Source organism: Pollachius pollachius (genome assembly GCF_949987615.1).
Source record: "Pollachius pollachius genome assembly, chromosome: 7".
NCBI lineage: Eukaryota > Metazoa > Chordata > Actinopteri > Gadiformes > Gadidae > Pollachius > Pollachius pollachius.
Genome location: NC_136940.1, coordinates 9,897,706 through 9,924,509, shown reverse-complemented (window position 1 = coordinate 9,924,509; position 26,804 = coordinate 9,897,706). Strand labels below are relative to the sequence as shown.

General features: G+C 45.1%; 1 protein-coding gene across 1 annotated transcript; it reads left to right on the top strand.

Annotated features, from left to right (window-relative positions):
- Nucleotides 1-19: 19 nt before the first annotated feature.
- Nucleotides 20-26,772, top strand: ipo13b (importin 13b). The gene is made up of 23 exons (XM_079740212.1): nucleotides 20-75; nucleotides 466-552; nucleotides 6,410-6,535; nucleotides 6,686-7,042; nucleotides 8,957-9,210; nucleotides 11,788-11,928; nucleotides 12,116-12,257; nucleotides 12,539-12,705; nucleotides 13,112-13,232; nucleotides 13,410-13,557; nucleotides 14,180-14,361; nucleotides 14,819-14,845; nucleotides 15,080-15,214; nucleotides 18,372-18,524; nucleotides 18,945-19,025; nucleotides 19,185-19,322; nucleotides 19,564-19,660; nucleotides 21,901-21,953; nucleotides 23,485-23,551; nucleotides 23,682-23,740; nucleotides 23,837-23,926; nucleotides 24,106-24,287; nucleotides 24,636-26,772. Exons 2-23 carry the CDS (start codon nucleotides 484-486, stop codon nucleotides 24,730-24,732), a joined length of 2,886 nt encoding a protein of 961 aa, XP_079596338.1. The 5' UTR covers nucleotides 20-75; nucleotides 466-483; the 3' UTR covers nucleotides 24,733-26,772.
- The last annotated feature ends 32 nt before the right edge of the window (nucleotides 26,773-26,804 follow it).

Below are 26,804 nucleotides of genomic sequence, written 5' to 3'. Positions count from 1 at the left end.
CCTGGTCTCTGACGGCGCAGAGGCTGAACATAGACCAAAGCTGGGAGCATCGTCCCGTATCGTCGCAGAAGAGAGGTGACAAATGTTAGCTTTCTAGCGGTTACAAATTCGTCATTTTTTTTCATTTTATGACTATAGTTTAAGTATATTTATAATAATTACACCGCTGTCTGGTTGGCTGTAGTTCCCGCTTGGTCAACATCACACACACTGTTAGCTAGTGTGCCTTAGCATATTAGCAATAGCAGGCGCTTGTCAACGGTGTGAGTGCTAAGTCCGCTCAGCTAATGCTAGCCTGCCGGTTAGCTTGTTGTGGTGTCGTGGAGTCAGTTCAGTCATAATAATCCCAACAGATGTACCGCTCTATATTTGTAGGAGACCTGTGTTCGGGATATGGTAGGGTCAAGGAAATACACATGACGCTTCGTGGCTGCTAAACCGCTGTGTTCTCGAATCCTTTGACAGCTCCGTGACTGCGGAGATATGGAGACTTCAGGGAGGATCGCGTCCACACCGGACACCCTGGAATTCACTGTAGAGAACGTGGAGAAGGTTAGTGTTTTGGTTAAGTCTTTTATCGGTAATGACTCATCAGATACCCGATAAGATCATGTAATACAACAAAACGTGTATGTGTCGGCATCATGCAATTCTTGGAAATCGAAACTTAATTTATTGCGTTTGTCATCACAGCAGTGCGGCCGTCATCATCACCACCATTGGCTAGTCATACTAGGAAGATATTCATTGTTACAAGTGGGTGTCCGATGAGGTAGAGAGAGTGATGACAAGCTAAAGATCACATATTAAAAGCCATATCCAACCCCACGAGTCGCTCTCCTTAATAAACGGTCTGCTTGATTTGATTGGTTTGCTCTGCCAACCAACTTGTGACTAAATAGGTGCGCAATAGACACAGGCGTGTGTGCGCCGTGCCGCCCGCGGCTTTCGCTAGTGTGGCTGCCAGGTTGCTGTGATGAATCTCCTTGTTGCTGGGTGGCCACTGTCTGTTGCCAAAGGGGGGAGGCAAGACAATAGGGGGATGGGGGAGAGTAGAGGTGTTTCGGCAGAGGAGCATAGCCAATTTGATGAGAGGGATTGGGGGGTGAGCGCGTGTGCAACGGAAGGGAGAAAGGAAGAAAATGTGTTTGGCTTTTGCCATCCTATTTCTCGTTCCATTGGGAATACAAGTCAGGGATGGGGTCTGTATGTGCTGAACTAATTGTGACGTTAAATACAGCATGTCATTGTCAATGTTAACTGTTTTGATTATTTCATATTTTGTCGCCCTATATCATAGGGCGACATTGGGCGGAAAGTATGTATAAGCGATTTGTGACTTTATTTTTATACTGTAATAGGGATATACATTCTATAAATTATTATTTATTATTATTAGTAGTAGTAGTAGTAGTAGTATTATAATTAATGCATCAGAGAGTTAATGAGAACAACTTCATGTCATGAACCATCTTGTATCAGTCAACTCTTTCCTAATTTAAATGAGAATCAAACTAATAGTTTCACCCTTATGGTAGTCTTTTCCATTATATTGTCATTATATGCTGTTTTTTGATTCTTAATCAGTAAATTAAGTAATTGAGACACAAGTCAGGCGTTATTTCTTCCCTAAGTGCTGAAGTCCTTTCTTAATATGGGGAAGAGTGATTAGTAGTATTTCATCAGCAGGCAGGTAGAATCATGAAACCAGCACCTGTTAACATTTGATCTTTTGATATTCAAAACGAAAACAATGAAACAAACTTGGAGGTGTTGACTTCTGAAGATGCTTCTCATCTAGAAATGAGAAATGGATGATGTTCAAAAAACAAAATACACCTTACAAAAGTATACACATATACTTTATCAACAAAGGCCTTTTTTGAACATTTGAAATAATTTAAAGCTCCGTCTGAAAGCAGTGGTGAGTCTGTTACGCAGTTGTGCTCGGTAGATATTCATCATAGTATGCTGGCGCTTAAGCATTTAGACACTGAAGGGTGGTAAGAGAAGGTCTTAACCCGCTTCAGTGGGAGTCTGAGAGCTTATCATCATTTATTATTATTTTCTTCTCCTCACTAGTTGACAGATAGTGGGTAGCAGGAAGGTGTGTCGCACGGAACTGTCAAAACCACTCAAGATGTGTAACCGCATCGTAAAGCTGACAAAATGTCATGTTTCGGAATGACAATTCCCATGGAGGAAATGCACTGGGCAGCAGTCGCCAGCATGGTGGCACACTGAGATCTCAGAGAACACATGTACACACTTTGTGTGTTTGCGATGCTGGATCTGATTGCCTCTGGCTCTGTGTTGCTGTCCAACTCAAACAAAGCTCTTTGTTTGACTTATTTTTTTCTCTCCATACAATACCACATTGTCTTATATACGGCACTGTCTGTAGCATTTATAGTGATTGGGAGGGTGAACCGGGGATGACCCCCAGTGGGTCGTAACATGTCCATACCATGCAACGATGCACGACAGTAGATGTTTAGAGTCAAACAATACAGGTGCTGAACCCACGTGGGGATTATGACAGTGTAGACAGTGCTGCTACGTGTTCAGAATATAAAGTGGTATCATTTTGCATTCAACATATGAATTGACTTGCAAGGAAGGTATTGCCGTATAAAACATAATGAAGGAATACATGAGTGAATGAAAGGGTAGAAGACTCTTTCGGATAAGGATAAGAGATGAGGAGAGAAATAGCCTCTCATAAGTAAAGCTTGCAAACGCACCATGTTTCCTAGCTTTGTCATCTTATTGATTTTTGTAGGGACGAAAAGAGTGGGATGCAGTGGGTGATCATGTCTATCGATCGGGTGGCAGTAAGTAATCAGTCCCTGCGGCGACGTGGAGAAAAACGTAACAAACTGCTGAAACAGTGCCAAAAGGCCTGTTGGAACTTTTTTTATACCTATTGTTGAAACACTTTTATACCGACTGAGAATGTGTCACCCTTGGAAACGGGGTGTTCCTTTTTAGATTCTGTACACGCACGCACCTGCGTAGCCTCTCTCAGAGGTTCTTCATTAGAGAAGATTTCCCCTCATACAGTATAGGGTGAGCAAAAAAGGCATGTGTCCCCCCTCCTATAGGGCAGCCAGATTGGCGGCTGACTTCCCATTAGGAGGCTGACATTGAGGGTTTGCTGTGGACAACACATGGCCCCAGGAAATCACAGCCGTGGGCCATCACCTGCGGTGCTCAACTGACTTGCACTTGATCATGCATACATGTGTACATAATATACATCAATGTACAATGGTCTTGTGAAAATTATACATTCCCGAGTGCGTTCCAGAATTCGTGATATTTTATATTTGGTATGATGATACAGTGTGTCAGCGATGACTACACAATATGAATTTCAAATCTTTGCCCCTCTCCTGCTCTTGACGTACAGCCCTCTTACCACTTGCCTTTCTTGTTGTAAATTGCTTACTGTGTGTTTGTGCAGCTCCTGGGCTAGACAAGTTATTTCGGTCCTCTGAGGCTTGGAGTGCCTAGTGCGTGGCGGTCTACCTCACTGATGTGAGAGGAGCAGATGGTGGATCTACTAGAGAGCAGAGAGACCTGTATAGAGAGAGGGGGAGGAGAATTGTTTTATACCTATAGCGTCCACCACCCTGCTGGCTCTCCGACGTTGTGAGAAAAGGTGGGGTGTGGGGGAGCATGATGGTATCTTTGGAGACTTCCTACTTTAAGCAACCCTACCGTAGGTTGGAAGCAGGTGACTTTTCTCATCTGTGTAGTCTCCCCAGTTAAATGGCCAATACATCGCCTACAAATGTGTGTGCATTGTTGCACACTTTTTTGCTTCTACAAAGACTAGATTATAACTTTAGCAAATGGCCATTAGGGAAAAGTAATCAGAGCCAAAAAACCTGTTCTATTTCCTCTTAATTGCTATATGTGGAAATTTTTATTTCCCTGTGTTTATTATTAATCCCAGGGAGGATAAACCAACACAAACATGTACTTTGACTGTCCCGTTTGATGGGGTGTGGGTGAGTATAACAACATGTGGCATTAATGATCCTCTGGTCCTTTGAAGATGATCACAGGTTTGACTTGCAGAATGTGAGCTGAACACTGACTAGATGAGCACCAACCCTTCTTCACCCCACGATGTCGATCCTAATCCAGGCCTAGCCTAAAGCGACTGACAGGCTTGTTAAAAATGACATTTTCCCTATACAAGTGTCATTGCCATGACGCTGCTCTCCCTACAAGAAAGTGAACAAATTCTGGAATTCTTTTCTTGTGAAAGACTTAAACAGGTAGTGTCTCAGTGTGTTTGTGTCCCTGTGCAGGCTTGTCTTAGGGATTGTCTTACAGATTTGTTGGTGAAAACGTATAAGTCTTGTGCGTTTGGGGCGACTGTCCAAACGGATCCAGTCTTTTGAAACCAGGTCCCAGGGTGGAAAAACGGACCAATGCATTTTTTGTGTTAGGATTCGTGTGGACGCCTGAAACGCAAACGATGAAGTCATCGCCCCCCCACCAGCTGGGTAACGTTAGAGTTGCGTTGAATATACATATATATTTCTTATTTGTATTATTTTTGTATCTTTAAATACAGCCCCTTGGTAAATTGAATTACTAACTGTACATTAAAAATGATTTCAGCTCAATATAAAAGGTTTAACAACTGCTATCTCCTCCTCGACTGAATGTTTGTATACAGTGCGCAGGCTGGATGCGCGCAGGCTGGATGCGCTTTTTTTAGTGGAGAACCAGCGCCTTGAATATTTACTACAGCGTATCTACAGCTCGATGCGTTTTCGCAATGAGTCCATCTTTACGGAGATATTCCTGAAATGCATCAAAGGAAAACGGAGGGGAAAAGATTGTTTTCGTCTGTGTGGACGGGGCCTCAGTCTCCGGTACACACAGCTGTGCCACCTCACTGTGAAAACAATTGGCTCATTAGACAAGTGCCCAGGCGTTGGTGGTGCTCCTACGGTAACATGAGCCTAATAATGGTGGAGCAGTATCACAGCACACTAGCAGCCGACGCCCTCTCTGGCAGTCGGCAGCCATACTGGAAGAAACCCGACCCCCACCCAGTCACGGGAACACGGCTTTGTCCGAGCACTCTTTTCTGTTCTTTTACCTTGTCAGTTAGAGCCAAGAGATATTAATGTATTGGTTGTCATGATGCGGATACTGCATTGTAGGGTGTGGCACACCATATTGATATGTAGTCGCGTCATCAGAGAATCGATTTGAGGTTTTAACATTGAACTATGAAGAAATATAAATTGGGCGGTCAAAGCTTTAATCATCGAGAGTGTCAAGGGAATTTCTAGTTTTGATTTGGAGGTCAGTGTGGAATGTCATATTTCGTTTGATATAGCAGACATTAAGAAGTATAAGGTGTGATGACGATGCAATACCACCGAAAGAGGATGGACGTCGGTAATATTGAATTTGGACCATTCCTAGTATTAGTCCTGCCAAGCGGTCTGGCTGGCCTGCCAGCTACAGTGTCAACAGAAAATAAAGACCTGAGAGGTGGCCAGACTGTGCTTCAGTTATATATATATATATATATATAAGACAAGGCTTTGTGGAACTTCTCCTTACAGGAATTCACTTTTAACAATGAACCAATTTCAAGTGACAACGGACCATCTGAAAGCCTGTAACCTGAGCCCTTTGACTGACCGAGTGAGGCATTTATGGAGCAGAGAGAGAGTGTTCAATGCATGTCCATCTGTTCACTTCGCAAAAAGATACATATACTGTTGATGGAAAATAAATATATAGATGAGACAGAATAGGAGTGCTGAAAAGTGTTTAAAAAAGGTACATCTGTGAGGGATGAGAGAGGTTTGAGCGGGACAGGCATGGGATGTGACGGCAGAGGGAGTATGGAGAGCGGAGAGATCGGGGAGAAAACATCTATAATTAGCATCTCGAATCCAGCCATGACAGAAGAGTGATTTCTCTCGCTCTCCTCTCTCCTTCTCTCTCCCTCTTCCTCCGCTTGTCTTTTTCCCTGCAGCCTGTTCACATCAATTTCTTTCCAGTCTCAGATTTCCGATGGTCTGTCATGGTCATATGTATCGACTAAGTATGTCGGGTGTGAGGCTCGTTTCACTGACTGTGGGTTAGAGAGATCTGAACTCTTTCCCTGGCTGGAACCTGCTCCAGACAAACCAGGATGATAAAACAAACAAACACAAACTATGTGTATCAGGATTGGATTAGAATTGTATTTTTTTGCTCTTTACTTCTTTGGGAAAGCTATTTTTGTATTGCTCGCTTTTCAAACACACAACTGGTACTTATTTAGACATTATTTCCTTGTGGACACATTTTTACTCTCCTTTAGGTTTGTAACCATAGACTAAGAAAAAAAGAAACCATCTGTTTTTCTTTTGCAAATGTTCAGGCGCTCCACCAGTTATACTACGACCCCAACATAGAGAACAAAAACCTGGCACAGAAATGGCTGATGCAGGCCCAGGTCTCCCCGCAGGCCTGGCAGTTCTGCTGGGCCCTGCTCAGCCCGGACAAGGTTTGTCACACATGCACATACACATAACCACATACACATATAAAAACACACACACACAAGTTAAACACGTAAACAAAAACATGTAATCCCAACCAGATATGCGTTCCCTTTTTATTTGTATTACTCTGACACAACCTCGTCTCATCACAGGTCCCCGAGATCCAGTACTTTGGGGCGAGCGCCCTCCACACCAAGATCTCCCGCTACTGGGGGGACATCCCCACTGACCAGTACGAGTCCCTGAAGAGCCAGCTGTTCTCCCAGATCGCCTGCTTTTCCTCGGGCTCCAAGATGGTGCTGACCCGGCTGTGCGTGGCGCTGGCCTCGCTGGCACTCAACACCATGCCGGAGGCGTGGCCGGGCGCCGTGGCCGAGATGGTGCGGGTGTTCCAGGAGGAGGGCGGAGGGGTGGACGGGAGGGCGCGCTGCCTGGCGCTGCTGGAGCTGCTGACCGTGCTTCCCGAGGAGTTCCACACCAGCCGCCTGCCGCAGAACCGCAAGGGACAGGTAGGACCCAAACACTGCTGTTACGCATCAGACTATGCACAAAGGCACACAATAAAAGACGATGCAGATAAGGTATGCAATTTATCAACTGAAAATGTTCATGCCAGCCATCCAAATGGTCGACTTCATTTAGTGAAAAGCAGTACAACAGCATTGGCAGTTGCAGTGCCTAAATGGTTGTGATCACATGAGAGGAGAAGTGCTATCATTATCTTACTGACCGCCTGGTCCGTTAGAACCATAATCCTCTCAATGTCTCCACTCATTAAAGGTCCCATGGCATGCTAAGTTATGGATGCTTATATATAGGTGTTAGTGGTCCCTTAATACAGTATTTGAAGATGTTCAAGATATTCAGCCTTGGTGCAGTATTACAGGCGCTACGAGCCAGTCCCATGATGAGCGTTCCACAAACATGTCATTTTTTAAAGGCGGGTCAAGGTAGAGGGTGGGGGTAAATATTCTACAACACTCCGGGTGCTCCGGCGGGAGTCTTGGAGCTCTATATCTAAATTATATCATATTATACATAGATATTAGGGGTGTAACCGTAACGGTACACAAAAGCCAAAGTTCCATTCGCCCAATTCCTTCTCAACCATGGCTGAGATAACCCCCACTACGAGTCTCGTTGTGGAAACACCAGAGACGTCAGAGAACCCGAGGTGTTATATAACAAAGAAGTGTACAACAGTTGTAGATCATTGTCTAATTGGCGGGCCAAATTCTCTGGGCGGGCAAAGCAGAGAAGGGGAGGTAACCTGGCCCCTTATGACGATATATGGGGCAAAATTTGCAATCGGCTTTCATTTTACAAAGGCGGAGCAGGATACCTAGTGCTTGTTTTACAGCCAACGTCATTTCTAGCTACTGGGGGACCATTGGCAGGCTAGGGGAACTCATATTAATGTTAAAAAGAAAAATAACCTCTTAAAGTGAAATTTTCATGCCATGGGACTTTTAATGCAACTCACAGCTTGTAATAACTCTAAATAGTGTGGTTTTCAAAATAAATGCTCTGTTCCCAAACAAGTATTTCAAACTGTTTACTTAATTTCTGACTGCTCCATGAATGGTTTTATTATTGTTATAATTAATTATGCAGTTTTAAGCTTGTTGTTAAAACGTTTTTTACTCAAAAATAACTGAAATACATCTTCAGGCGAACAACTGCTTTCATTTAAGTCCTGGAATCCCTTTTTTCCAACACATCCTTAAGCGCAGGGCATAGGCAGATGACGAATACACACGCTGTACACATAAACCACAACAAAATACATCTGTCAATTTGTAACATTATCAGGCAGACGCTAGATGTCAAATTGCACTTCGGCTTTCCTGCACGTATGCAAAGATCCAGGTCGCTAGTTGTAGAGTCTACACGTCCCCTTTCCCATTAATGAACTACAAGTTTGACATTCGGTCTTCTCACAGCTTAGCAACGCTTTGCCAGTTCTTTCGGGTTCACGTCAAGTAATCAGTGAATGTTCAAGCGCAAAAAAGGTATCGTGTTTTGTTTTGTTTTGGTGAGCCAGGCACAAGAATAAATTGAAATGCCCCCGGCAAAATGAAAAATGAATTTTCAGTCGATACACCAACTGCTTTCAGCTTTGCATCTTGAATGATTTTGCAACAACTTTTTCATAAAACTGTATTGCTTCCACATATTTTCAATAGAGCACATTCGGCGTCGCAGTTGCTTGTTGGCTGTACTGCCACCTTTTGTACACAAACGTGTCGTGGAGGTACTAAAAGATCTGCGTCATGTCCCTGAGTCCAAAAGTGGATCTTTCGCAAAAGCGTGGGAAGCTCCACAGAACAATGAATTCGGCCTTAGTGCAATCCGCTCGCCCCCCCAGCATGAAAAAAAGGTGAACGACCAATCTCTCCCTCCACCTTTCCTCTCCCTTCCAGGTGCGCGGTGCCCTGGGGCGCGAGTGGGGGTCTGTGTGCCCCCTGCTGCAGCAGCTCCTGCGCAGGGCCGACAGCCCGGGGGCGGTGAAGGCCCGTGTGCTGCGCTGCCTGTCGTCCTGGGTGATGCTGGACGTGCCGCTCAATGAGAGCGAGAGTCTGGTGCACGACTGCTTCAGCGCGCTGCCCGACCCCGAACTCTTTGACACAGCAGTGGAGGCCATTGTCAATGCCATCTCCCAGCCAGACTCCCAAAGGTGTGTGTGTGTCTGTCTGTCTGTCTGTCTGTCTGTCTGTGTCTGTATTTACCTGTGTTATCCGTTTGTTGGTCTGTGTATGTACCCTCGCACAAACGCACACACAAAATGAAGGTGTGTCTTAGGGAGCTGCCAAAGACAGACAAGGTTGGATAAAGTAGAAGTAGAGATTAAAAAGGGGTAGAGTTCAAACCGAGAGCACGCAAGAGGGAGAGATGGAGTAGACGGGAACGGCAATGAGATGCCGACAGAGGAGACGAGGCGGGAATGAAGCAAGGAGAGCGAGAGAGGGCATTGGAGGGGCATCAGATCGGGGGGAGGAGGAGAGGGGAGGGGTCATTTTCTCGGCTGGCTGGCGTTGCCATGACTACAGAGCAGGGCCGAGATGTCATCACGCCCTGCTTGATTCAGACATGGCAGGCCCCCATTACCCTATCCCCAGGGCTGGGGGGAGGGGTGAAGGGCCGCCGAGGTTGTGACTGAGAGGGAGATGGGTGCAGAAGGAGAATATAGAGCCACGATGAGAAGGAGGAACAGGAGGAGGTGGAGGTGTACGAGGTGGAGGAGTTTAGGCAAAGGAATGCTTTTCTCCAGTACACCAGAATGGGAAGCAAGAGCACGCGGAAAGCTATTACTGACAAGTTGTCTGAAGTCCCTGCATACGCGTTTGCACATGCATGCATTTCATGGAAAATGCTTCAGTTACAGATAGAGCAGTTGCTTGCTAATGAGTTCCATTTAATTTCCTTGGTGAACATGTAATTAGCTGATGTTTTTTGGTTGGTTCACTTTTTATGGACAATCCTCCTTGATTAAGCAGGAATAAAATGTTGTACGTCTTGTATTTAAATTCTAGCTGTCAAAGTCAGGGACTCATGGGCCTGTTTGTGTGTGTGTGTGTGTGTGTGTGTGTGTGTAAGTATGTGCACGCGCCTGGATGTGAGTGTACTCACACAAATCTCTGGATACCCTCCCTGTGTATTCTACTCCAGTCCAGAATCTCTACCTCCATACTGTTCCCCCCGCGCCCCACATCTCTCTTTTGTCTCTCTCTTTCTGTTTAAACACATTACAGTCAACTCATTTGGGAGGATGCTATTGGTCCAGCCGCATCCTGTTGCCAGGCAACCCATTTCCCCTGTCTCAGAGCGTTGATGTAATTGCAGTGGGGATCAGAGAAGGAAAGAGCAGGGGGAGTGGTGGTGGGGGGGTGCTAGATGGCGGCTGAGTGAGTACTAAGGGCTGGTGGGGTGGACGAAGAGGTACAATTTACAGTGTTTCACCGGGGCAACATAGTGATGAAGCGGAGCCAAAGGATGGGGGGTACAACAGCGAATTGCTACAGAATCCCGTCCACTACAAGAGGGGAAACATATACACACACACACTCTGTCGACTACTACCTTTCATTTTGTTTGATTTCAGTACTCCATAGACTTCTGCACAAACAGGCACTTGTTTCCTCAAAGAGCTGAGACCATGACATACATCTCTAAAGCGGCCCATTAAAAATGAATTGGCCTCTAAGTGCATGTGTGTAGTCGCTCGCTCGCTCGCTCTCTCTGTCTCTCTTTCTCTCTTTCTCTCTATCTCTTTCACTCCCTCTCTCTCCTGCCATGATCAAACCTACAGGATGTAGGACACACACACGGCTACACACTGGTCTGAATGGCTGGCTGAGAGTGCAGGGTGGGATAGTCTCCAGGGAGCATCTGATGTTCACAGACTGCTGAGGCGGTGACTCTGCGTTATCACACGGAGACATTAAGGCAGCTCGCCGCGTAAAAACCCAGAAACCTCGGGGTAGAAATAGCTAAATGAGCCACTGCGAGAGCTGGTAGTGGAGAACAAAGAGGGACTCTACCCCCAAAACATACAGCGATGGATGGGGCATAAGGCTCTATAAAAAGGAGATTTTCCCCAACCTTTCTCTGATGAATATTCATGCCGCCTCACCTTGTCCTTCTCAACGTCCTCATGAAGGATGCATGAAAGTCCTGCATTCCACCCACAACCCCTGGAGACACGCACACACGCACTCATACACACAAACACAGACCCAGTATGGATTTCTGTTTATATCCTATGTTGCTCACTCATGGATAATGTCTTCCATGGCATTCGAAATATGCACACACACACAGACAAAGTAGTCACACACGCACACAAAATGTCAGCAAATGTCAGCCGCTTCACGTGCCCTGAATGTGGATGACTGTGTGTGTGTGTGTGTGTGTGTGTGTGTGTGTGTGTGTGTGTGTGTGTGTGTGTGTGTGTGTGTGTCCTGAGACTTCAGAGAGCCGTTGGGTGTGGCTCTTTCCCGGAAACCCTGCAAAGTCATTATCTGAACCCAGACTGCCAATACACAATCAACCAGGGACATTGTCGGGCAGTGAAACTATCTGTCATAAATACTAGGCAACGCTATCTTCTGAGCAGAGATCTGAAGTAAGCAGAGCCTGGCTATGAGTCAGCAGGGATATTTCACAAAGCGCTGTATTGATTTGGCGGTAACTTTCATCTCTCTACCTTCTAGACTCCTAACGTGTGCGTGTGTGTGTGTGTGTGTGTGTGTAGGTATGTTAACACTCTGCTGAAGCTGGTGCCGCTGGTGCTGGCCCTGCAGGAGCAGCTGAGGGAGGCAGTGCAGGGTGGAGACATGGAGACCTGCCATGGAATCTGCCGCATCGTGGTCACCCTGGGAGAGAACCACTCCAGGTGTGTGTGTGGTGGGGGGGAGCTGTTCAATCTTAAAATGTGCTAATCCCTGATGAATTACATTTTTGTGATTTTTTTTTTTTTTTTCTTTTTCTTCAAATTATCATTTTACCTGTTGGGGATGAATTACTTCCGTACTTGTATACCTGTTCATTATTTAGCCTCACACTTATTTCTCTATCTCTAGGACCCTGCTGGAACAGGTGGACCACTGGCAGAGCTTCCTGGCTCTAGTCAACATGATCATGTTCTGTACGGGCATTCCTGGCCACTACCCGGTTAATGAGACCACCAGCTCTCTCACCCTCACCTTCTGGTACACCCTACAAGTATGTAACCCCCCTCCCCCCTTCATATATACATGCAGTACACACCATCTTGTGTGTTTTTTGCCATTTTATTTTTTTATTCATTCAGTTATTCCTTCGTCATGTGATTAGGAACATGTTGTGTTCAAGTCATCATGGTTGACTCAGCAAAGGTCAGCAAATAGAAAGGCTAACTCGATGCAGATGACATAATATGTACCATTCTCACTGTTTGTCCTTCTCTATGTCTGTGTCTCACTGTCTGTCTATCTGTCTCTGTGTTTCTCTGTCTCTCTCTCTAGGATGAGATCATGTCATTTGAGCCTGAGCGGCAGGCCGTGTACCTGCAGGTGTACCGGCCCGTCTACTTCCAGCTGGTGGACGTGTTGCTCCATAAAGCCCAGTTCCCCTCCGACCAGGAGTACGCGTCCTGGTCCTCAGATGAGAAGGAGCAGTTCAGGATCTACAGGTAGGTCTGTTCAAGTGTGTGTGTGTGTGTGTATAGAAACGTGTGAGAGCAACCCTCCCCAAGGCAGAAATGCCTCAAGAAAAAAAGGAAGCAGAATGTAACCAAAAACCTGGTTCAAAAGTGTGTGTTGACTGTAATGGCACCGGCGGTAGTTTGGTGCGTTGTGACATTTGCCATTATGAAGACTGTTTTCATATGTCACTCGCTGCTCATAAATATGAGTTTTTCTCTGACATACACTCAGCTGGACTCTGTTTTAACTTGACATGGGTTGCGACTTCTGAGTGAGGCCATACCCATTTGCTTGTTATTTAAAACACTTAATCCTGAAACGGAGCAGGGTGCAGGATGCTTCTGCTCTGAAACTGTGTGTGTGTGTGTGTGTGTGTGTGTGTGTCTGTTCCAGAGTGGACATCTCAGACACGCTCATGTACGTGTATGAGATGCTTGGGGCGGAGCTTCTAAGTAACCTTTATGAGAAGCTTGGAAGACTGTTGACCAACACAGAGCAGCCCACGTCGTGGCAGGTGAGTGGCATACACATCACATGATGCATGTTTTTTACATGAATCTTTGCCGTGCCTCTACAGTAAACCACAGCCACCAAACAAGCCTGGCTGTAACCAATTAACGAGAGTGTTTAGTGTACAAGAAAATGGTTTCACTTTCACGTCTCATCACAATGTGTTCTCACCCCCCTCCAGCATACAGAAGCACTGCTGTATGGCTTCCAGTCTATAGCGGAGACGATAGACGTAAACTACTCGGACGTCATCCCGGGTCTAATAGGGCTCATTCCCAGAATCAACATCAACAACGTGCAGCTGGCAGACACAGTCATGTTTACTATAGGTAACGGAAACTCAATTGGCTCTGCGCCCCCGCCTTCTGCTTCTGCTAGCAGCACCCCTAAAAAATAAGGACGTGAGATCGGCCTTGAGTCTGAATATTCCTATTCCTATTCCATCATCTAATATGGAATGCTTCTTTCAATAATACTGGTGGCTATAACGTGTACATAATAGGGCTGGGCAACGATTAAAAGTTTTAATCGCATAGTATTGGTGAGTTAACTCGCGATTAATCGCACATTTAAATATATTAAATATAAATATTTTAAATCCACTCCGATTTAAATGAGATCACGGAATGACACATTATCATTCATACCAAATGTACTTAATAAGCAAAAACTAGACCAAGTGATCTTGAGAGAGTTTTATTGACTGACTCAGTGTGGGTTGAATATGAAACTTACAGAACACCACAGATTTGTGAATTGTAAACAGGCAGTTAATTAGTACAATTGTAAACCCAACAGTTACTACAAGTGTAGTTAAAATCAGAAGTAGAGCAACAGATTTGGGAATTGTAAACAGGCTGTCACTTCCTGCAATTGTAATTGAAAGTATTGAAACTAAAAACAAAAAATATTTCTGACATGAATGTTTTCCCCCTTCTTTCCCTAACCCAGGAGCGCTGGCAGAATGGCTGGCAGACCACCCAGTCATGCTCAGCAGTGTGCTGCCGCTGGTCCTGCAGGCCCTTGGAAACCCGGACCTCTCGGTCTCCTCCGTGTCCACGCTCAAAAAGATCTGCAGGGAGTGTAAATACGACCTGCCGCCCTACGCCAGCAATATCGTGGCCGTCTCCCAGGTAGGAGCAGCGAGACCTGGAGAAGCTCTGCACCAGCCGAGTGCAGAGCCGGTGTTAGACTTAAAGTGAAGGACCGCAGGATCTGAACACATAGTCACCATGACATAGCACCGAGGGATGGATCCAACAAGACACACTGAGCAAATAGCTTGTCGAGAAAAATGTCAAAAAGGATATAAATATACATCTCAAAGTCAGCAGAGGAAGTCAGTGTAGGATCGACTCTTGAGAGGTTTGGGTGTTAATATTAGTTTAGACTTTTTGATAGATCACCGGTATGTTTGCAGTGGGTACATTCCTCTGTGATATGTCATGTACATTTTGAGTTTTAAGATCCCGTAGTCCAACACTTTAAATATATTCATGCTTGGGGGGTTCTTTTTCAAATTTGCGTAAAAAGTGCTAGAAAGAGTTTTGATGCCATTCATAAAACATAACTTGTGTCCGTCTCTTCCAGGAGGTGCTTATCAAGCAGATCCACAAGGTCAGTGTGTGTCCTCTTGTGTTGGCCCATCACGAGAGACCGCGCGCCTTGCATTTAAAGTAGAGACACCCGACACATAACTCTTGTTTCATTGCATTCTTTTTATGGGTGTACTGTGAGGAGGTCGCCGTCGGTGTGCACTAGTCTGTATGTGTGCTTTCAATGCCCATTTGGGATTTACGTGTCATGGTGGCGGTAACCGAGTCTAAACATGCACGCCTCTCCCCCCAACAGACGAGTCAGTGTATGTGGCTGATGCAGGCCTTGGGCTTCCTGCTCTCTGCACTCCCCGTGGAGGAGATCCTGAGGAACCTGCACTCACTCATCACCCCCTACATACAGCAGCTTGAGAAGCTGGCCGACGAAACGGTGTGTACGCACGATTCACATCCGCACACACTCACACATCTGCCCAAACATTAAAGGAGAATTTCAACGTTGGAGACATGAATCTGTATTGAAAGTGGGTCATATATGTAGTCAACAGTAACATACATTTCTAATTTGGTGCCTTCTTGACCGAGAAAAGGCAGACAGTGACTTTTTGGCGCTTGTGGATTGAAGTTGACAACTCCCACAATGCCAATCAGCGTTCACTCCCTGAGGGACGTAACATAACAGCCAATCAGTGATCATATAATATAGCCTTATATAATATAAACTATCACTGCCAAATGCTGTGTGCGCCTTCGGATGATATTATGAATTAAAGACTGCGTCGGGTTCTCGGACGTCTCTGGTACTTCCATAATAAGTAAAGACTCGTGGTGGGGGTTGACATGGTGTCCCGCACAATTTGGATGACACGGGTTCGGGTCGGGTCGGACGCCTGAACAGTGCTGGTCGGTCGTGGGTTTTGTGATTGCGAGCAACACTTCTCCGGTGCTGGATATGTTATTCAGGAGCGGAGGAGTCAACTAAAAGCGTCCACAGTGGATGATGTGCTTTTTTTGCACAGCAATCTAAAGCACCACGCTAAACACCAGATAGTGTAATTCCCCGGAGTTCCATAATGTTTCTAATTTTCCTTCGGGTGCGTGTCGGGCGTCTGTATCAATTTATAGCGGGTCTAGTCGGGTGCGGAAGTATTCGGGGGTAAGGGCGGGTGCGGGTTTGCAAAATAAGACCTGTGTATTGATTCTCGGCCATGGTGGAGAAGGAACTGGGGGAAGAACGTTGGCTTTGACTCCGTGAAGTGCAGATTGAACCACGACTTCAGATTGATGTAGAAGGACCAGAGACGTTGGAGAACCCAACGCAGTCCTTTATTCATTATATCATCCAGAGGCGCACACAGCTTTAGGCCGGGATATTATATGTTATATTATAGATGTCTATCTATAATATATATATATATATATATATTATAGATAGACATATACCTTTTCTCTGTATATTATAGATGTCTATCTATAATATACCGAGAAAAGGTATATGTCTATCTATAATATATATATTTATATTTGATTGATTTGGTTATATTTGATCCTTTAGATGGAGCCCCAGGTTTCCTGCCGGAGCTCCTGGAGTGTTGTAGAATATCTTATAGAACACAGCCAAAAGATGTGTGCGCCGGATGATATTATGAATAAACGACTGCGTCTCTGGTACTACATCAATACTTCATTAGTGCTCGTGTGATCTACCTGTCACACCGGACAAACGGTAACGTCAAAATACATACCGTAGCACAAATTCACACCGGTCCACTCTTTATACCGTTAATACCATACACCCCTAAGTCCCACCCACTGGCACTGATCTGTAATAGGTCTTTAGCGTCAGTGGGTTCCCCCCCCCCCCCCCCCCCCCCCCCCCCGCACACACTTCCTGGCTGTGGCCAGACCAAGCTCAATCGTAGATTGCATGTTGGTCTGGGGAAGCTGATGTCATTATCTTCAGCACAAGAGGCGTGATCAACGGCCGTAGTTCAAATGACTCTGTACGCAATTGGCTACTTGCCGTTGCTTCCCTGTCATCATTGTGTTAAACCAGCCAATAGCACGCCAGGGGGAAAAGCCATCTTGGTGATTGGCTCCGGAAGCAGAAAGAAATGTATTGCTCCTCTCCAGACCCTGCTGCAGGGCGAATTCAAATCTCCGGCAGAACGGGCTGGGGCTACCCAGTCAACACGTATGGCATATGCCATACGTGGCAGGCGTTGTTGGGCATTGGCCGCAGGAGCAGATCCTGTGGCTGTCTGGCCTTTGCAGGGAAACATTTATCTGCAGGACCAGATGGAGGTTGGTCCTGCACCACAGGCTGAGACCAACATAACAAAGTACACAAACCACGCACCACACACACTGCAAGCAGGAGAAAATATGAAAACTATCTAAAGCAAATGTATTTCCTCAGGTTCAAACTATTGTGCTTGCAAAAAAAGGACTGACCCTGATGAAATTACAGATATAATGAAACCTGACCTGCTCGTTCAATTAAAAAAATAAGAAGCTGACAGTACCTATAAATACTTCGCTTGATATTATCTCTGTGGGATAAATGTAGCCTCCTCTTCCTAATTCCTTGTTCCGCCACCATCAAAGACCTCTCTCCTGGGGTGAACAGGGGAGTTGGTACAGACATTGCTGCTCCTCGCTTTCTCGCTCCTTCTCTCTGCCTCCATCTCCATCTCTTTCTATATCGCTCTCTCCCTGTCTCTCTGTCTCCCTTTATCTCTGTCTGTCTGTTTCTCGCTCTTTGTCTCTGTCTTTCTGTCTATCTCAGTCTCTGTATCTCTCTCTAGCTCAATCAGTCTACTCTCCCCCTCTCCGACTCATCCTTGTTGTTCCTCGTTGCCCCTAACCCACCACCACCACCACCCATTATGTGCATTATCTCGAGCTGTGTAATGTATGCATGGCCATAACCTCGGCGTAGAGACTCCAGGCCAGTGTCTTACGGCCCCCTGGTGGAGAGTCGCCGCCTCAGCATCAGGGAGTGGCTGGGGGGGTTTTATGACGGCAACGGAGTTAGAAATGATTTTCTCGCTGTATTTTAAGGGAAGGCAGACGTGGGTGTTATTTTTGCTGAAGTTGTTTTTGCTCTCTGTACTTGATGTTCCGTTGTCATGTTGACACATGGGTAGATAAATGTTTCTTAATGACGCCTTAATTACCTCTGAGAATTTGGGTAAGGGTGGAGGGTGAGGGGGTATGGGTAATGTACATGAGTCAGAGGGGGTGGACACGAGCATTCTGACGACTAGCTGAACATCATGGAAATGTGTCAAATTATAATTGTGGTGGCTTTTAACGCTCAATCGATGCAATACATAGTTATGGAAGGATATCTGGTAAGATGAAGAATATTGTCTGCGTTGTCGGAGAAGGTATCTAATATGATAATAAATATGTCTTGCATGCGGCATATTTGACCTGCGAGTGAGTATCAGAGATGGGGATGTCCTCTGAATATTACCATCCTAATCATCCTCGTAGGGCACTCGTCGACCTAGCACTGGTATCTCCTGGCGGTTCTCCAGAGCATAACCCTGTGTTTGTCTGTACCTCTTGCACCTCTCCAGCCCAACCCCTCCAATAAGCTGGCCATCATCCACATCCTGGGTCTGCTGTCCAACCTGTTCACCACCCTGGACATCAGCAAGCAGGACGACGAGTCAGGGGAGGGATCGGCGCCGCCTGTTAAAACCACGCCCCCTCCACCCGGACCCAACCCTGTGAGTCCCCGAGCCACCCCACCCTCTGCAATGCCCATTTAACCAGCCATCGGAATGGCTGCCACAATAGTCATTTGAGCAAATCCAAATGAAAAGGATTCATGGTTCAAATTAAAAGTATAGAATATAATACAAAAAATATGAATTGCGCTAAATGGACATGCCTTCAAATATTGAATGTATGTAAAAAATACTCTCTGTGAAAAAATGTGTCACAAATCAGACTTTCGGAATAGCCTAAAGTTAACAAAACAGGACGCAAGACACATCTCCGCCCCATTCAGATTTGGTTTCCTGACCGAGCTCTGTGCCGTCTCCCTCCATAAGTTCTGCTATCGCATAGGACTGGTGAAAATATACAATGTTCATAGCTATGGGTTACACACTTGAAAATAATATGCATGCATTGGTGTCCTTCAGGTGGTGGTGGTCTTGCAGCAGGTGTTCGCCCTCATCCAGACGGTCCTCAGCCAGTGGCTAAATGACTCCCAGGTGGTAGAGGTAAGGCACAGGTCAAGATGAGGGTCCCAAGACCCGTGGGCCAATCGGATGTGTTCACAGATACCAACCCCATGTCTATATTTGAAGTGTGACTTCACAGCTCCGCCAATCATCACTTTCTGTCGAGTGGTGATTGATGTCTGCATGTGTGTCCCTCAGGCCGTGTGTGCTATCTTTGAGAAGTCGGTGAAGACTCTTCTCCACGACTTTGCGCCGATGGTGTCCCAGCTTAGTGAGATGCTTGGTCAGATGTACAGCACCATACCTCAGGCTTCTGCTCTGGACCTCACACGACAGGTACTTACACACTGGACCACATAACAGCAGGTATACACACAGACACACACACAGGTCTTTATTGATCAGGTATGCAAACTCAATCATCCTCATATGACACATTAATTATTATTTTAACCTCCTCTTTATATTTTTCTCCAGATGAGAATACCATCTTTGGACATTTGTTGTATAACTGCGAATCCATTGATTACACCCACTAGGCTTGATGTGTGTGTGCTGATGAAGCTTTGTGTTTCAGATGGTTCATATCTTTGCCAGTCAGACGGACCACTTCCCACCCATCAAGGCTCTGTTTGAGCTAGTTACCTCGGTAACACTCTCTATCTTCCAACAAGGTAGGGGGTCCGGCAAGTGAGGGGGCAGCAAATGATTCTCCATGTCTGTGCCATTTTTTTTGTTATAGCCAGATCCCTGATGCTTTACTGATTTGAATCGTTTTCTGTGTGTCCCTGCTTGTCCAACATCATATTGAATGTTTGGCAAAACGAGAGGAGGTCCAATATGGATTCATTTCCCCGATCTGTATTCTTTAATATATTAGAATCATGCTTTCAAGTTTCCTCCTGACAGCACTTGGGAGGACAATGAATGCTGTTTTATATATTTCTAGTCCACAGTGCAAGAGCACTTTAGATGTTTCTGCCCAGGGGATTGCTTTCATGAAGTTAAAGCGCATCAGAGGATGCTACGTCACCCTTGTCTTACCCAGTCCTCATTGCTTTTGGAGCTAATTGTAAGGACAATGTACCTTCTGGCCTAGGCGGATTGTCTCGGTCTTAAAATACATTGAATCAACAATTATGTCCTCCGCAATGTGTCTATGTATTTCTCATCAATGTAAGCTTTGATGACAAACCTTTACTACTGGTATACTGCTATTGAAGCGACTATAGAGTTCTGTATGAAGCACATCAAATAGGATTAATCTTATTTGATGAGAATGATCAAACCTATTCCAGCCACCTCTTTGGATTACCCAGCTGCAGGTGGAACCTAAAGGTCAATCCAATAGTGTGTTTGTTAGTCACACTCTTGACAGACGCATACACCCAAAAATGTTTTCACCCCAAGTGTGATTGAGTGTCAAGGTACATATCATGTCTGCCTCTCCTGTCCTGTGTGTTTTTTGTATTTTTATCATTGTGCACCCCCACCCCGCCCACCCTTCTCTTGTACTTTGACTGGTACAGTACTGGCTGTTCTGTCTTCCTGCCTGTTAACGCTTTTATTCACAGAAGGTGCCCTTGTGCACTAACGGGAGGACTTAAAACAGTGGCTTGTTCAGTTGGCTGTAGCTAAATAATATAGCACAGGCTGCGTTCACCCAGGCAGCCCAAACCCTCCCCTCTGTTGTTCCCTGACATTAAAATTAACCTTGGTGAAAGCGATCTAAAACACAGAAGCTCTTGCGTCCAACTAAATTCCCACACTGTCAGGAATGCTCGGTGTACAGTCTTCACGGTGCTGCCTCCACTTATGGAATAATTGGCACATCATTGTCATGGAAACGGGGCCAACTCTTAACAATGCACACTTGTGGTGGCATATTATGTAAATCGTCTTGTTTCTCCATTTCTTAATGGAGTTGAGGGGCATTTAACGGCAGGTCTGTGACTTCAATCCAAGCCAATATAAGATTCTAGGTGTGAATTATTGTGTTTCGCAGCAGCCCTCTGAACAAGCCGAACGCTGCGTTTGATGTTAAAATGGGGGATCTGTGTATACGTTTTTCGCAAAGATGGGGATTGAACCGGAATCTTGTTTGGAGTCTGGGAACAGCTAAAGCTGGGCGCACACTACAGGAGTTTTCCAACCTATTTTTTCCATTCCTGCCAAACCATACCTCTTTGTTAAACCTCATAATAATTCAACGTAAATTAATCGCCAACGTATCCTACAGGGTTGTTAACTGTAAGATGTCCCATAACACTTTGAATGTTGTAATGTCTTGTAGTTTGTGTCCAGCATCAGGGATGGCATGGTCTCATTTTTAGTTACACATTAACAACTAGGAGTTGACAAACAAAATTCGGGGAGAAAAGGGGGGAATCTTTCAGGGCAGTGCACTTTAACCTCTCCCCTCGATACATTAATGTATGTTTCTTCAAGCTCTCTGGCTCATCAAAATGCTTGGTTTCCCACTGTACATCTTTGGGAAAACATCATTTTCTTGGGTGGAGCATTTGTTTCCATTATTATCGGTCACAGTAACAGAGGTGCCTCCTGGGTTCCCACTCCAAACCCACTTTTACTTTGGTTTTGTTTTTCCAAGGTTGATTATTTTTCTGTTACTTCTGTTTTTTCTCTCCAAACGGACCCATGTCTTTGTCTCTGCTCGTTTTTCAGTTGATTCCGTTTTTTTCCCCGAGACCCTCGGCAAAGCTTCATACGCCCCTTCCCCCAACCCACCCCCACGTTCTCCCCTTCGTCCCTTACTCACGTGTGAATTATTTCGATGAAATATTTTTGAGTTTTCCTTTTATTTCCACATGACTGTTGAATCTGTTCAGTTGCTGTTTGTATATTATTATTCTTCTCTTATGATTTGTTAAGTTTCATCTTTATTATATTTTAGGACCCAGGGATCATCCTGATATTGTTGATTCATTTATGCAACTCCAAGCTCAGGTGTGTTTTTGGTTTCTTATTTCATTCACTTTGGGTTTTCTCTCTTGTAAATCTCTCCTTCTGTCTTCTTGTTTCTCCTCTATCTCCTTTTCTTTCTTTATTTGGATACTATCACACTCTCTCTCACTCTCTCTTTACCACTCACTGTCATTTTGTTACCGGGTCCTACTGAAACCCGTCATATGGGCAAGGTGCTGGAATGAAACGTGGAGGGCATTATTTGAACTGGAGTCTCAGGCTTCACCTCAAATGCTTGAGAAAATAAGAGTCATCTGCTAGTGAAGGGGCAGAGAAGAGAGTTGTATCCTTATGAATTATCCTTCCTTTTGCAGCAGCAAATAAAATCATACACCTTCATAATATAAATAAAACATTTCACCTACGGCCTGGTTGGCAGGACAACACAACTTTCTGGTAATACACAAGTCAGATTGATGAGGTACATGTGGACCTCCTGGGTTGAATATAAAGTATACAGTGTTTGTCATACCTTATGGGCTCTACCCCTCCTACTGAAATCTGAGATTAATTAGGTATGGTAGGTAATCCATCTCTATGAAACCTTTGTCAGCATTACTCTTAACTGAACTGCAAGACATTCAAAGTAGCATACTGGAGAACTTGCCCTTCAATGCATCCCTGTTTTATCTGCATTTAATTGGCCATAACTGTTGGGGCTTGAAGGGATGTTCAGTCACATAAAGTCCAATAGGTGAATACCTTTTGATTGATAGACAATTCTGTACGAGTGAAGATCAGGTGATCACTTCATCCATCTTCGGGCTTGTAAGAAACCCAAGATGACCTCTTATAGCCTCTGAGCCATGTCCTCTACTGGAAGGTCATTCCAGCCTAGAGCCGGTCACAGCCCAAATTAATTAATATTTACTCAATATTAATCAATTTAGATTAATTGGCTAACGGCTCTAATTGTTCTATAATTTTGCCTACCCTTTTCATTCTTCTTCATTGGCTTTCTATCCTTGGATAGATCTGACCTTCATCTCTCCCTCTCTCCCCTCTCTCTCCCATCCTGACTGAGTTCATTCTTACCAGATGAGTTATGATTCTCTTTATCTGCACATGTCAATTACTTCTGTTGCATATTCAGTCCAGTCAACCAAAAACAAAACAAATAAAATAATGTAAATAAAGTAAAATTAATTGCATATTTTTCTTAGCAAAAAAAAAGGAAACGCCATTGCCTTTATTTTGAGTTTGATATTTCAGTGATTACTTTTGAATGTTTGAAATCTTTTGTTTATGCAGTTTGTTGATTATACCTCCTGTGTTGTGTATTGCGGAGGAGCTCTGTATGAGTTTGGACATTAGAATGCATCCTAGTCGGTCTACAGAGCCGTAGCGCCTAGTCGTAGCGTGTTGCCGGCCAGATCTGGCTGCCAGGCGTAGAGCCGGGTACACTGGAGCACAGTGGATATGAATTGGAGGTTAGGGCTAGGTGTGTTTTCCACCCAGGGTCAGGGTCACAGAAACCAACCTCTGCTCCGTGCCTTTTGTTTCTGCATCCTAGGCCCTCAAAAGGAAGCCAGATCTGTTCTTGTCAGAGAGCCTTGATGTGAAAGCGGTGTTCCACTGTGGTAAGTGGGCGTTGTCGCTCACACACCCACACAGACACAAACACACACTGCCAGCACCATAATAATAACAAACTAAATCCTTTTGTTTATATATTCTTTCCTTCACCCTCTCTCCCCTTCTTTTATTTAGGAATCCTGTCACTCAAATTTCCGGAGGCTCCGACTGTCAAGTCGACATGCTTGTTCTTTGTAAGGAAGCACAAAACTCAAAATGTCTCAATCCCCATCGGTGGGATACAAGGGTATGCTTCTTAAACAGCGTCTGTTTGTGTGTGTCTTTCTCAGACGGAGTTGCTGCCCCACTGCTCTGATGTGCCCCCGGTGGCCAGGGTGGTCCAGGAGGATGGCAAGGTGTTGATACAGGCCCTGCTGGAGGTGAGGAGTTCTGCCTGCATTGCCCATACTATAGTTGTATGTGCCATACAAAGCCATATTACCAAAAGCACTAGTGCTACTACTGATGCTTATAATAGTAGTCATTCTCCTGGTCTTACATTCTATCAGTTATATACAGTAGCACTCTACCACAGACATATAATATTGCCATTTCCCAGGGAATCGGGGGCGGGGTCTCTCGGAGCCTGATGGACCAGTTTGCTGAGGTGCTCTTCAGTATGAACAAGAACTGCTTCTCTCTGCTGACACTCTGGCTGAAGGAAGCCCTGCAGCCGCCTGGCTTCCCCTCAATGCGGCTCACACCTACACAGAAAGAGACCTTCTCACAGCAGATCCTCAGGTAGAGGTTCAACACTATGCTGATCCCAACCACACTGTTCCTTGGTAGTTCGTCTGTTGCAGGGCAGGGCATTGTGTTGGTGTCATATGCGTGTTGTGACATGTAGTTTATAGGAGGAGGATATAGTTTGGGACTTGGTGTGAACTGATAAACGTTCACTCGGCATTACAGAATTTGCTTATATTTTTCATGTGTGTATTGAATAGTTAATGCCCAAGATATTGTCACATTGTAGATTTTGTCCAAATAATTATATCCTTTCTCAAATTTCAGAGGAAATATTAAAATCTGTTTCCCACTAGCATTGACATGCAGTCTCTCCCCCCTTTGTACTCCTCCATCCTGCAGAGAGCGAGTGAACAAAAGGAGGGTGAAGGACATCGTCAAAGAGTTCACCCTGGTGTGCAGGGGGCTCCACGGTACAGAGTACGCCGCAGAATACTAAAACGGGACTCTTGAACTTTGACCTGACCGTCAACCGACCTCTGCCATCGGTACAAAACAGCTGGATGCCCCTGCTCCACCTCGAAAAAAAAAACAGACACAAAGGGAAGATGATATATTGCAGATTGTGTACCCAACCCCACACCCCGACTTCACGGTCATCCAGAGGTGGAAACATTCCAGGAAGCTGCTGTCGTCAGGCAGAGGAACAGAAAACTGTCCGAGCAACCAGCCACTATCTTTCTGCGTCCTGATTTTTTTATTTTATCTTTTATTTTGGTTTACTTTCCACACTGTTTCTTTCTCCTCTTTTCTCCCTCCTTATGGCCTTTGATTTATTCAGTTCTTTCGGTGTGGACGCGCACCCTTTCCAGTGCCCAACTTTTGCCATTATTTCTTCCCGACATCTGTCCCCTGATTTGCATCACTATCCAAAACAAAGTGGATATCTGTGCCGTGCATAGCTAGTGAATAACATATTAGGGTTAAAACAGAGGCATTATAATCATGTCTTTGTAAAGAGTATGGGGAGGTTAGCCCTTCCGCTGGTCACAGGAGGAAAAGGATATGGCACGATCTGGGGATGGGATTCTGCAGACAAGTGCTTCTACTCATGACTTTATCCCACAACCCATGCCCCTTGCTATACTTTGCATTTGCCAAATCAATGTGTATTGTTTTGTGGACGAGGGTTTTACTTGCGTGGCACTTCTCTTGGTAGTTGCCTTTTTGGGGTCATGAGTTGACACATTAAACATTAAAGACCACAAGACAGGCTCACAGGCAACAGCTGGTCGTCTGATGCCAAACCCTATATGTATACAGTAGATGTGTGTGTGTGTGAGTGTGTATATATAATATATATACATGTATATATATTACATATACATATATATGTAGGGCTTGAACCTCATGTACATATCTCACTCAGACTGTAGATTCCCTGGGATGTAGAATGTTGAATTTCTCATGTAGCCCCTTAGGGAATGCAGGGGTCGATACTGGGAAGACTAGGTAGAACTACTACCGGACGGAAGGGGAGGGATTGGGTGTTAGGGGGATTGATTATTAGTCCCTGTGGCTGGACTGCATAGTCACTGTAATCGTGCAAAAATATTAATCATTTTGTGCATATTAACAGTTATTACCGAAGGCTTTCTGCGTATTTGAGAGCGTGTTGTGTGTGTGTGTGTGTGCGTGTACATAACTATGTGTGAGCGGCTGTGTGCGCACAAGTATGTGTGTGGATCCCCCCCCTCCCCCCACCCCACTTGTTTAGTGCACTCCTATTGGACCTAAATGTGCATACTCCTATCCCTGGCATTGAAGCCCTATCCATTGCTCCATCCCACGGTGTCACTTCATTTCTTCCTAAGCACTCATCGATTCCTCACAAGCCATTCAGTGGTCTCCCCCCCCCCCCCATTGATGGGGAGGGGGGAGGAGAAACAGCCTTGGAGAAGGGCAAGAAGGAAACATCCAAACGGAACGCAGCCTTAGAAACATCTGCATCCACCAAACATCTGCACTGTACAACAAATTAGAAGCCCATGTATTTATATATAAATAAATGTATAGCTGTGAAGGCAAATGGAGGACAGCTGCGGCAGTGCTATCGGAGACCAGCGGCTACACAGCCAGTTCGACCCGTCGGCATTTCACTAAATCAACACCAAAATGTACTTTGTGGTCTCCAGATAATATTATCTCAGTCTAATCCTTCTGTCTTATCCGAGGTGCCTGCAAACATGTAGCATGTATGTGTTTCGTGGGGGGAGGGGGGGGGGGGGGGGGGATTGGTTGGGTCCTCTGGGACAATAAATACGTTGTGTATGAAACGCAGAAGAAGATTCAATGATTAATGGCTAGACATCATGGTGCAGCTCTTGTGTTAGCTGTTTTACAAGCCTGTTTATATCTGTGATAGACTGTTGTGGTTAAACTGTTGAGAAGAGGAGGTAAATTAGTGAAGGGGAGGTATAAAATGTACATTGTTTTTTTTTTGTACCTTGTTTTAATTTATTAAATATATCTAAGACTGCACCACGTTTACCCCTTTCCTGTGTGAATATT

Excerpts from the sequence above, each read along its gene's own strand:
- ipo13b (XM_079740212.1), top strand. The coding sequence starts at position 484 with ATGGAGACTTCAGGGAGGATCGCGTCCACACCGGACACCCTGGAATTC. Across the intron at positions 7,043-8,956 it reads CGCAGAACCGCAAGGGACAG|GTGCGCGGTGCCCTGGGGCG; the intron begins GTAGGACCCAAA and ends TCTCCCTTCCAG. Across the intron at positions 12,258-12,538 it reads CCTTCTGGTACACCCTACAA|GATGAGATCATGTCATTTGA; the intron begins GTATGTAACCCC and ends CTCTCTCTCTAG.